Source organism: Terrapene carolina, unplaced genomic scaffold (assembly GCF_002925995.2).
Source record: "Terrapene carolina triunguis isolate 2854851 unplaced genomic scaffold, T_m_triunguis-2.0 Scaffold229, whole genome shotgun sequence".
NCBI classification, from domain to species: domain Eukaryota; kingdom Metazoa; phylum Chordata; order Testudines; family Emydidae; genus Terrapene; species Terrapene triunguis.
In genome coordinates, this window is record NW_020664580.1 from 427203 (window position 1) to 439742 (window position 12540).

General features: G+C 42.9%; 1 protein-coding gene across 1 annotated transcript in view; it reads right to left on the bottom strand.

The window, feature by feature from the left end:
- Window positions 1-2342: 2342 nt before the first annotated feature.
- Window positions 2343-12540, bottom strand: part of SLC9A3 (solute carrier family 9 member A3) — a 68699-nt gene continuing 58501 nt past the window's right edge. The window contains exons 12-16 of the mRNA XM_024218573.2: window positions 9198-9327; window positions 8454-8630; window positions 7028-7103; window positions 5055-5162; window positions 2343-2590 (exon numbers count right to left, since the gene is read on the bottom strand). Of these exons, the coding sequence (XP_024074341.2) occupies window positions 2343-2590; window positions 5055-5162; window positions 7028-7103; window positions 8454-8630; window positions 9198-9327 (739 nt within the window). The remainder of the gene's footprint in view (window positions 2591-5054; window positions 5163-7027; window positions 7104-8453; window positions 8631-9197; window positions 9328-12540) is intronic.

Genomic DNA, 12540 nt, shown 5'->3' on the forward strand with positions numbered 1-12540 from the left:
CCTTCAGGGAAACCACAGTCAAAGCGCAGTGACTGTAAATATACCCCACAAATTTATCTGCACAGGAAGCTGTTATGTACCATTGTATTATTCTAAATTATAAACTCAGTAACAATCAAGGCAATAGAATGGAATAAAGGACAAAGGTTAGTAGAAGTTTAGCAAGTCATAAGAAACAGAAGTCAATATTGTGCAATATAGTAAATATTTCCAGCTAAAAAGAAAGTTTCAGATACTTTCAATGTGAACAAGTGATGTTAGTGTCAGAGATATGTTTAAATTCTGGGATAGCATTTATTATATGTTTAATCCACACAGTAGTTCCAGTACTATTTCATTCATCTAGCAGTAATTCCAAATGGCTATTTTTTTAAATAAGACGACTTATAATTGCAAATTGGCTAAACACAATCTAAGACCAAAAGACAGCTCAACTCCACTCCACTGGTGAAAATGACACATCATACTTCTCTACCTGGAACTAGCTAAAGGCATCACTGCTCCTCATAAGATCTGAGCCATGATAAAAGGGAAATATAACTTTCTCTTTTTATTCCATTTCAGATGACTACGAAACTCCATTGCAGTCAGGTTTCTGCACTGCTCAGAGCCTAGGAAAATTTACGTTCTGTGTTTCCTTTGAACTCAGGTGGCTAACAATCACTTCAAAAGGCATGAAGCTAGAGTAAATGCACGTCAGTCAGGCTCTAAATATGTACATACATTTTTCAGGACAATATTAATAGGAGGGTGTTTCCTGCTCATTTGTAACAGCCATACCCTGAGCTGAATAAACCCTCAGCACTTTATTCGAATATGGTTCTCCCCTTCTCAGCTGGAAGCACCCTCAAGTTATCTAACTAATTCAGTTGCTGGTGCAGAGATGACACTAGGCATTGTCTTTGCACTTAATTATTCCACCATAGACCATGCACTTGTTTGTTGCTAAATCTCTGCATTGCCCTAGGTTTTGTGTTATAATGACTGAATCATGACCTGAGCCATCTCATTTACAGCAATGTCTGTGCCAGTTATAGAAATACCTCAAACTGTGGGCTGATTTTCTGTTGGGGGACTAAAGTGAGACTAAAATATTCATTTCACGTGTGACTGAATTCAGATTTGAACTGATAACCTATAGAGGTGACAACTTACTGTATTGAGCAACTACATTAAAATATTACTTAAAGTTTAAAAATAAGGTAAAGCTTTCCATAAATACACAACTTAAAATTCAACTCAGAACCAAAAGGATGTATTCTTCACACAATTCACAGTCAACCTGTGGAACTCATTGCCAGGGGATGTTGTGAAAGCCAAAACTATAACTGGGTTCAAAAAATAATTAAGTAAGTTCATGGAGGATTGGTCCATCACTGGCTATTAGCTAAGATGGTTAGGGATGCAACCCCATGCTCTGAGTTTCCCTAGCCTCTGACTGCCAGACGCTGGGAGTGGACAACAGGGGATGGATCAGTCAATAATTGCCTGTTCTGTTCATTCCCTCTGAAACACTTGGCATTGGCCACTGTCCGAAGAGAGGATATTGGGCAAGGTGGACCATTGATACGACCCAATATGGCCATTCTTATGGTGAAATGAATGTCGGTGCTCTAATAAAAATCTGGGGTCTAACTTCCCCAAGGTGTTGCCCTTATGTAGTCATCTCCACCTATACAAAGTAGATGCAATGTTTATAGCAAGCTGTACCTGATTTGTAAACTTTATCTTAAGTAATATATTGCTGTGGCTATTAGTATTATTTATTAGTTGCGGCTAAATGCTCCATCCTCATTAGGCTAGGCACTGTACAAACACATAACAAAGATGACGCCTGCTTGAAGTTACTGGGGACAACAGTTTATCACTTTAGGAGATATTAGGTTAAATCTGAATTCAGTCTCATGTGAAGTGACTTCAGCAGGAGTTTCATCCCTGTAGCAGAGGGCAGAACTGGTCCCACAATATAAATAGTTTGATTAAGCCATACAACAGAGTAAAACCAGGAAAAACAAATAGTACATAACCTACAAGTGTGTGAAATGTTTTTGGTTTTACAATAGCACAAGAAATGTTGAAACCCAAACAAAGGTCTGGTGTAGACCAGACAGCTGTGATGATTTATACCAGCAAGGGGTCTGGCCCTAAATATTTAAAGATAAGCAACTTTCATTAAAAGTACCAGTTTCAAACTGGAGCCGAATAGCAGATGTTCAGATGCAGAAAAATCAAGGAAGAGAAAGATACTTGAAAAAGACAAAAAGAGATAAGGAAAGCTGTCAGGAGGCCAGAGCAGATAGAGAGATTGATTAAAAATAAAAATGAAGGTCAATTTTAAAATATTACATATGTGTTGTTTCTGGGAGGAAAGCTCTGGGTCGCTCCTCTGGCCCATCTGCTAGCAAAAAGGAATCTACAGACTTATTGCTGAGGCGAAACGGGGTGAGCCGTCTGAAGTTGTCTGGAGAATACGGTAACTGTACTCGGGCTCTTTGTGATGGTACTACAGAATCTTCATCAGATAACCATGGCGGGAACTTCATGTAGATACTTTGATCATCATCAGCTGAAAATGCTGGGTTATCAATTCCTACAAAAGTTTATGAGTGATAAATTCAGTTGGAAAATAAAATAACTGGCAGCAAATAGGATGTTTAGCCCAGGAATATGGCCATAATGAAATAAAACAAACAAATATCGTTTTTCAGCTTTCTGCTCACATACCGGGTTACTGCTGGTCATTTTGCTATTTTAAAAGTCTCAGTTGATTAAAAAACAAATCAAACAAACCAACAAAAAACCTATCATTGGCAGTTATGGCTGAAGGCTCTGCCGACAGAAAAACCCAAATGCGCAGTTTATCCAAACGAACTGATTGGATTTAAATCAATCATACCAAATGTGCTCAGTTCTAGTTTTTTTTAAATGTATCAGTTTAAAAATGAAACATATCTGAAAGATTGATACCAGGGCTAGACTGACCAGCTGTTTTGCATCACCTCAGTAATGCAAAGGAGATTCAAGCCTGGATTAACTAGCCCATTAAGACAAGTTTATGGCTTTTTGGCATCACTACAGAGCACAAAGCAGTCAGAGGATACTGGTGAATTTGGCTCCCCAGTCTCCGACAACTTATAGTGTAAACCCAGATAGTAAGAGTATATAACAGGACGGGGCTCTGATTCTCCTCTGACAACACTGCAAATCAATAATTCCACTGAAGTCAGTGGATTTACAGTAGTGTAAAATGTGTGCAAGAGGAGAAACAGGCCAAAACAGTCAAAAGTACCTTTTTTGTATGTGTGGAAACAGGTAACGAAGCCCTTTTAAAACAAATATCAAATCTGCACGTGGTGAACCGTAAAATAATATTTTAAAAATCACAATCTAGATCCAGTTTGAAACTTCATTCTTTTCTGGAGCATTATTAGCACCCTAACACAGTATCCATCGGGGTGTGGTGTATTAGAACAGTTCTATCAGCATGAGTTTGGTTATATTCAAATGAATCCAATAGAAGCATTATACTACACCACACCTTCGCATAGCTTGCACCTGCCACGTGTTACAGAAAACAAACTACCATATATACTCGTTCGTAAGCCGAATTTTTTTAGTAAAAAAGGGAAGCACCAGAGAAGGGAGTCGGCTTATGAACGGGTATAGAGAGAGAGAGGTGGGACACAGCCCCTCCCCCCAACAGAGGGAGCAAGGAGAGGCAGCACAGCCAACAGAGACAGAAGGGAAGAGGAGGGGCCAGAGTCTCTCCGCTTCTGGCCACGCCGCTCTCCCACCAGCCTCCGAAGCAGCTGCAGCTCCGGGGCTGGTAGGCTGCAGTCGTGCCGCTTGGCCCCGCCTCCCAGAGCAGGCTGTGGCTGCGCTGTCCAGCCCGCCGGAGCACGCTGCGGCTGTGCCGCCCGGCCCAGCCCACTGGAACATGCTGTGGCCGCGCCGCCCAGTCTGGCCCTCCGGAGCAGGCTGCAGCCGCGCTGCCCAGCCTGCTGGAGCAGCTCCAGCCAGGCCAGAGACATCCTCCCTTGGCCCTCCCCAGATAAGGTGGGAAGGGATGGGATGGGGAGAGTGTGGGGGTCCCAGGCTAGGGGTGGTATCATGTGGGGGGTGGTCACAGGGGTTACTCCCCTGACCCCCAGCTTCTCCTCTCCCAAAACATTTCCCCACCAGTTGCTGTCCCGGCCTGTCAGGGTAAGCAGCTGGCACGCCGGGACACTTTGTTTACTTAGGTTTACCTCCGTGCCTGCGGAAGCTCGAGGTAAACAAACCATCTCGGCCCGCCAGTGGCTTATCCTGATGGCCTGGGAGCCAAAGTTTGCTGACCCCTGAATTATAGGGTCGGCTTATGAACGGGTTATAAAAAATTTCCATTTTTACTTATCCATCTTGGCGGGGTTGGCTTATAAACGACCCGGCTTATGATCGAGTATATACGGTACTATGTTGTGAGTCCTACTGGACCGGGACTAGACAGAGGGAAAATTAACACATTTTAAAACCTTAAACATTACCTAAAATAGCTTCTTCTAGACATAAACATGTCATGGTTTTAAAATCTGATGTCTTTGAACTTTCCAGAGCTAGAAGCAAGAGCTGTGTGGCTCACTGGAAAGCTGGGAATCCCCAGTGATGGAAAGACCCTGCTTCTAGCTCTGCAGGGTCACTAGAATGATATTAGAACTTAAATTTATACTGGTCCAAGACTAACTATTGCCCGTTCTGGGCCCCAGGACACCGTAATTTTGGGGAGAGACATTCCACATCAAGAGGAAACGAAGAAAACATATTTGAGTCAAGTTGACGTATATATTCCTGACAAAGCAGAAATCAATTCAAAACGGCTGAATATTGGCTGACTGAAAATCAGGACAACTCTAGAATCATTTTTTCTGTGTCTAGAAGTGATTAGTCATTTCACAGCCAGGGTATGCAGTCATGAGCACAACCTTTGTCAATATCATCAGTAGAAAGCTATTAACAAAAAATCTAATAAACTGCTATGCAATTGAAGAAAATTCTGCATTTATGATCTATTTTCTTACCAGAGGTAGCATCTGTGCAATTCTGCTTGGTGACATTAGCTAAAAAGTCAACTCCTTTGTCCATATGCAGAGATTCATAATTTTCTTCTGGATCAGAAAATTCCACATCTGGAAGAAAATATAAAAAAAATCAGTGTGCGCTAGAGATTCCTAAAAGATTTGACCCAAAGTGTTATTTGGTAGCTTCTTGATGCTAGTGTAGCTATCAAAGATTTATATAGTAAATCTTTAATGTAAATCTGGGTAAAGATACGTTTTGAAAGCAATCGTATCTTTATAACTAAATTCTGTACACATCTAGTTTATCAGGTCGCTAATATTTGATTCCTGGTTCACTCCTGCAACAGTATCTTGTGCTGTAATTATGTTAGTTTTTCCAAACTAAAGGGGATTGGGCTAGATGAGTACTTGGATAGGAGAGCTGCAGGAAAAGCTTACAGACCGCAGCAAGTGCTGATTCAGAAGGTGGCACTTTTCCTGCTTACCCAGTGCTGAAAGAAAGCCTGAGCATAGTGACAGGGGTCACTGTGCTGCTAGAGGTGCTCTCTTTCAAATGGGATACAAAATTGAGGTCCTGACAACTTGTGGTAATTAAAGATCCCATTGCATTTTCATAAAGGGGTTAACATCGGTGTCCTGGATCATTTCAAACTTGGTTAATTAATTCCTGCCAATCTATGCTCCCCCCTGCAGTGGCTATGATGTTCTTTCCCACCTCTCAACGCAAACCACCACGTAGTGCTGCTGTGTGTGGTTAAACACCTGCTGTGTTTCCCCCCAGAGGCAGCTCCATATCAGTGGCCGGTGAAATGATCCCCGTACATTAAATCCCTTATCAACCCCTCTATAGAAAATCCCTTAACACAGGAGTGATGGAAGGCCTAATTAGTTAATGTTTGGGAAACACTTTAAGATCAAAGGAGCTATAGAAGTATAATTATTATTCAGCCAGTATATTGCTGCTGGCAATAAAAATAAATGCTAATAAACTGATAGAGAGCAAATACCTGAGCTCAGAGTTTCTACTTCCCACACCCACGCTATTCCTTTCCGAAAGCTATAGGGAAAATTCTGACACCGCCCCTCCTCCCCCTACTTCCTAACCCTCTTTAAAATCAGCGGGGTTGCATGGGTAACTGAGGGGAGAATTTAACTCAGTGCCTTATAGTAACTTGCCATGGCAGGTGGCATCAGACACAACTTATTGTGATTGACTCCAGCAAGTGCAACAGCACCTGCAAAGAGACAGCTGAAACTCAGATCCAAGGATCTTTTTCTTTAAATGCAAAATTAGAAGTGCAGGGTTTTTTCTTTCCTTCTTTTGTTAGGGACACTCCCAAGGCTAGTAGCCCAAAGCTAGATTTGCTAGGCCAAATTCTGTCCTGGAGTCACTGGGGTTGCATTAGGGTAAAAGTCAGCACAGTATTTGGCTATACTGTCTTTCCATTCATGTACATGTTATGCTGTCCTCCTGTTCCAGCCTGCTTGCTCTGCTTTCAGAGAAAGTACCGATATTTACAAGATGCCTGGGCAAGTCACGATGGGCGCATGTACATACCCGTGGGATCACAAAGAAAGCCATTATCATAGTTAGCTGTGGCATGTCATGACTCAGAAGCTGAGATTTTATCTATGTTGTGGTCTTCTTTATGGTGGCCTCCAATTATTTTTAGGATTTCAAGATTAAACATTGGTTTTGTTAATGTTAGTTAGTTATAAAGTAGGTTAAATTTCAGCTTGTCACCAAGTTGTCTATGAAAATATATTTATTTTTTAAATGTTCATTACTTCCTTCCAAACACATCTTTTTCAGCACGGAGAGGGGGAAATGTGACATGGGTAGTAGTACATTTGTTAATGTCAACTTAGTTTTTTTTCCTGCCATGAAATTTCACAAGAACACTCTTCCTCCAACAAAATACAAGCTGATTAAAACAATCTGGTTAACTACTGTTGTTTGACAGTGAAATTACCTTTTTCCTTCAAAGTAAAATCTTGCACTGGATTTTCTGAAGGTATTTTTCCATTTGGTATGGCATTACTATTTCTCTGAAAAAGTAAAACATTTCAAGTTACCTCAGACAGTGAAAGCTATGCAGTACACATTGTAGATACAGAGAGCCTGATTCCCCAGCTTTCTGCCAATCAAATGGAGTTCACCAACATAATACTGGAATAACGCAGTGGTGATCATGCCTAGATATTTTAAGCCTTTATTTTGTCTTTGCATAGAACTCCCATTGATGTTAGTGCAGACACACAACTCTATTAGTGGTATGTGGCCGAGTTTCCTACTCCTTTTGCAATTGGGCAGGTTGGATTTGTCCCTCCTTCCTCCATGCAGGAGAAGCTGGAGTGTCATCTCCTCAAACTATCAGCTCCCCTGAGCTCCATGCAACTCCATGGAGACATAGGTGCCAACTTCCCCTCTTTCCCCTGGGTGCTCGACCCCCCCCCTGCGTCCCCTGCCCAGCCCCTACTCTACCCCTTCCATGAGGCCCTGCCCCTTCCCTGCCTCTTCCCACCCCTTCCCAGACCCCATTCCAACCCTTTCCCCAAAGTCCCCGCCCCAACTCCGACCCCTCCCTGACAATATTCCAACTCCTTCCCCAAATCCCCGCCCCAGCCCTGCCTCTTCCCTGCCTCCTCCCCTGAGTGCACCATGCTCCCGCTCCTCCCCCCCCCTTCCTGGAGCGTGCTATCGCTGCCAAACAGCTGTTTGGCAGTGGCCAGGTGGGAAATGCTGGGAGGTAGGCAGAGGAGCGGGAATGCGGCGCGCTCAGGGGAGGAGGCGGGGAAGAGGCAGGGCTGAGGCGGGGGGAAAGGGGAGCTTGGCTGCCGGTGGGTGCAGAGCACCCACTAATTGTGAGCACTTTTGAAAATGTAGCTTATAGTCCAGGCCTCCTTACAGTGTCAACGTGTGATGCTCTATTCCTTACTGCTACAACATAGCAAGGAAATTTGCACAAAAGTAATAGGCTAAGGATGTTTTTCATAGAAACCCATTAATTTTTCCCCGTGGGTGCTCCAGCCCCAGAGCACCCACGGGGTCGGCGCCTATGCATGCAGACACGAGCCATCCCTTCTGGCACCATGGTTGTTGGACTGGAATCCCCTCACATCCAAAGGAAGGATCCCACAGTGCAGAGGGAAATGGTGGGTACGTTCCACAAGATTGGTGAGGATATAATGCCATCTCCAGTGCTGCCCCTCGACTCATCCCACATTTTGATCTCTCCCCTGGCTTGGGTCTTGATCGCCAATACTCCCTCTGAGGAGCTTCCACAGGGAAGAGATTGATGCTGGGAGCCAAAACTACCCTATGCTTCCTCAGGAATGGATCCTCTAGAGTACCGGGCCTTTTGTCTGGGTAAATGGCCCTAAGCGCACGCCCCTTACCCTTTTTTGGCCCCGGTCTCTCTTGTGGCTTTTGTTGAGCTTTTTGGGCTGGTTTATTCCTAGTTTGGTACTCTTGAAAGACTCTAAGCGCTTCCTCATTGTCCGGTGGAAAATCTCCTTGTCTTGTTTTTCGTCTTCATTCTGAATGATCTCGTGCCGACTGTACAGATGTATGTGCTGTAGCCGGGAAGATAAGAGAACATTTATTTATATAGAAATGCAGACTGGGGCCCAGCACCAAGGCAACTGCCAAAACCAATCGATTACAAAAAAACAATTAATTACAAGTCAACACACTAACAGGATTCCAGGTAGTTAATTATTTCCTTCTGAACTATAGGTATGGTAATTTGAAAAATATTGATTAAAAGTCATTCAGACTAATCACACTGGCTAGAATAGGTCTGGATTAAACAGCTCAGTCTTCCTAACGTTCACATGCTTCATTTCACCCTCACCCAGCCAGTTAGCTTTCAGACCAGCAACAACCAACCAGCAGAACACATCTGGGGCCCAATTCTGCAATCTTCTCTCACATGAGTAGTGCCATTGAAATCAATGGGACTACTTATATTATAAGGACTGCTCACATGATTAAGGGTATGCAGGATCAGAGCCCATCTTCAGTTAATGATTGATTTTGCAGATTAGTCCTTTTATTTTGAGTTTCCCAACAATTTTCTGCATTTTGTTTCTTCTGGCTGTCAAATGAAAACATGGTAATTGCTGCAACTGTGCTCTCACCTCTTGTCTGGGTTTGTAGAGGTACTGCTGCAGTGTGTGGTGAGTGACTGTATCCTCTGTATCTCGTATGCTTTTTCTCCTCTGCTCTAAGGCTTGCATATCAAGACAAACGGAGCTGGCTTTTTCTCTCCTAAAGCAGAATATTAAAATACATACAACGTTTTTCTAGATCACTAACTGGAGGGAAAAAAGTATGCACTGCAATATATTTAAACTTGAAGATAAGTGTGGATGGGATAAAAACAAGTAAACGTCATCATGGGTCAAGTGTAGTCTAGAGTGAGTGGGCACAAATCTGGGCAGATTTAGCAGTGACATTAATGGTGGTATAATTTGGTCAGGAAAAGCAGACAAATGACAAACCAGTGCAACTTGCAACAATTTAGCATTGATTGATCGTTTGCTTTATCTTATAAACTTATGCCTGTTTGCTTCTTTTCCTGTTACATCTCATCCTTGTGCACCTGCAGGATGGAAGGTCTATTAATCTAGCTCAGTGGTTCCCACACAGTGGGGTCCCCAGACCTCTGGGTGGTCCGCTATGGGTTATGCGGGGGTCTGTTCCTTGGGACAGGGCCAGAACCTGCCGGAACAGCATTCTGGCACTTGTGCTGCATGTAAGACACCGTTTTTCTCAGACACTGTGCATGAGAGATCATGCTGGTAGAGGCGTTCTGGTCATGCCAGTACTTGCCCATTCAGAAATACACGTTCCCTGTGAGGGTTTAGTAGTACTTCTTCTGCCACAGATGTCAAGACTCACAACACTCACAAGTAATACCCCCATTTAGGGGAAACAGAAATTCAGATAAAGATACGTGTATAGGGTTTCAGGACTCTACAGCGAAGCTGGGAACTAAGCCCCCGGAATCCTGAGACCACTGAACTAAACTGTGTGTGTGTGTGCGCATTTTTGGAGGTGGCATAACTAACTGAACTAATAGAGTAATAATGACATGAAACTTATGTATAAACAATGAAAGGGGTCTGGGATATTTAGTCAGATGCCAAAGGGATCCTTGGCAGAAAAAAGTTTGGGAACCACTGATCTAGGTCATTCATCCCTATGCTATTAGTCACACTCATTTTCTGTACCCCGGGAATACCAAATTCAGTAGTACTTGACCACTTACATCTGTGGTCAGACCAATTTGCATCTTATGAGTAGCAGATGCCACTGTTTATATCACAGTTAAATTTATCCCAACAAATTTTATGTGCCATTTGTTTCTCACAAATATGTGTATTTTTCTTTCTTAAAGGGTGAAAAGGTGACTTGAGACTAAACCTCTGGAATTTGCCCAGTAGTGAATACTGTAGGCAAGACCCACGTACTCTGCAGAAAGTTGGACCAATATTGTGCTGTATAGCTCTGTAGTTTTTGTGGCATGCCTGTGCACCAGATGGGAAATTTGGTGCCAACTCCAGAAATATTCAAATGAGGAGATTTTTTAAATTAAATATGCAAAAGATAATACAATTGCCATAGTCTCTTCTGTGTTGTTTATGTTAGTATTGCACACTTTTTTTTTTACTCTGCCTCTACGTATTTCATACGCCACAGATATTTGTATTGACAATGCATAACTGCAGGGCAGAAGCTATCAGAGGGGAAGCTGGAGGTTTTGGCAGCTGGCAAGGGGACAGAAGAGGCCAAGTTTTACTATCCTTATTCAGACCAAGTACCCCTCGAGTAGATCCACTGAAATCAGTGGGTCTACTCAAGAAGTAAGGTCCTACTTGTGACAGATTTTGCAGCATCTTTGGGGACCAACGTATTAAATTTATGAAATATTTATGTCTGATTGTGTTCTGCTTCATGGGGGAGAGTTACCACAGCTCCTCCAGGAACTGGAAAACACTATGGGGTGATCACCCTGGGGACTGTAAACAACTCCAGAGAAACACCATCCCCTGGGGTGTTTGCATACACTGGTTCAAACTAGGTTTCCCAGAGACCCAAACAAAGAAAGGGCTTTGGGTATAAAAAGGCTGAGTTTGAACTAACACAGAGCCTTATTTTCATTCAGCAAACGGACACGATCATCTGTCCAGGGGAGGGGTGGGGCAGAGCAATCCTTGGCTTACTAGGGCTTTGGCTTACTAGGGTCCATAAGACTGATGGGTGACCTCTGATAAGCTGTTAGCTTGCATATAGGAACTTCTATTGTTTTTATATGTTTTCCCTGTAATGCTTTTACCCTAACAATAAATGTATTTTGTTTTGTGAAGGCTGGTTGGTCACTGGTATACACAGTTGTAGCCCCTGGAGAAAGGTTAACCACAGGTGCTGGACTCCTGTCAGACCTGCTGGGGAAATCACACTGAAGTGCAGAAGACCATGAGCCTAAACCCCACATCCAGAGTGAGAGACAAGCAGGTCTCCACCCATGAGATATGACGGCTGGGAGCCTGAAACCTTATGTGGGAGCCGTCGAATAAGAGCATGGTGCGTGTGTGTCAAAGGTGCAGTTAAACTCTGAAACTGTGACACTGTTCAGTGCGAGTAACAGTGGAAGCATCTGGCCCAAGGTGTGGGAAGCAGTTTGGTATTAAGAGATAAGCACATTAACAGCTAGACACAATTAGCATTTTTTCAATGAAAAGTTTTGAATTGAAACATGGGATTTCAATATCAGTGACTTTTTGTGTGGAAACTTCATTTTCACCACTTTTTTCCCAAAATGAAAATTTTCAACAATTACGAAATTTTGCAAAAATGTCTGTTTTTAAATTGTAGGGAAAATACCACTTCCTCGTTTAAAAAGAATCCTCCCCCTCCCCCATATTTTCTTCCACTAACTTTTTTCAGCAAATGTTCGTACCATTTTCCAACCTGCACTATTAGCAGCATGTTTCTGCGGGAGAGCATCCCCCGCCCATGTAGCGCTGTCCACACCGGCGCTTTTGTTGGTGAAACTTATGTTTTTTTCACACCCCTGACTGACAAAAGTTTTGCCGACAAAAAATGCTAGTGTAGACAAAGCCTTAGTTTCACCAATAGCCGGCTCTTAAAAATATAGGACCAGCTTTATTGGTACATTGCTACTATGCACCACTCTGCAATTCAAAGCAGCCATACATCTGGTTTAACTGGCAGGTTGTATCCAGTTTACAGCTGTTTTACATAATGGAAGTGGCACAAACTGCTGGAGCATACCAGGGAATATGTCTCATAATTTAAAAAAAGAAAAAGAAATTTTACAACATTTAAATAATGAATTCTAAACAAAGGTAATGGTAAAGGGTGGATTCTGTGGCTCTGGCATCATGTAACACACAAGGCTCTGGCTACAGGGAGGGATGCAAAACTGTATGAATGATAAGTCCCTGTTCTTACACA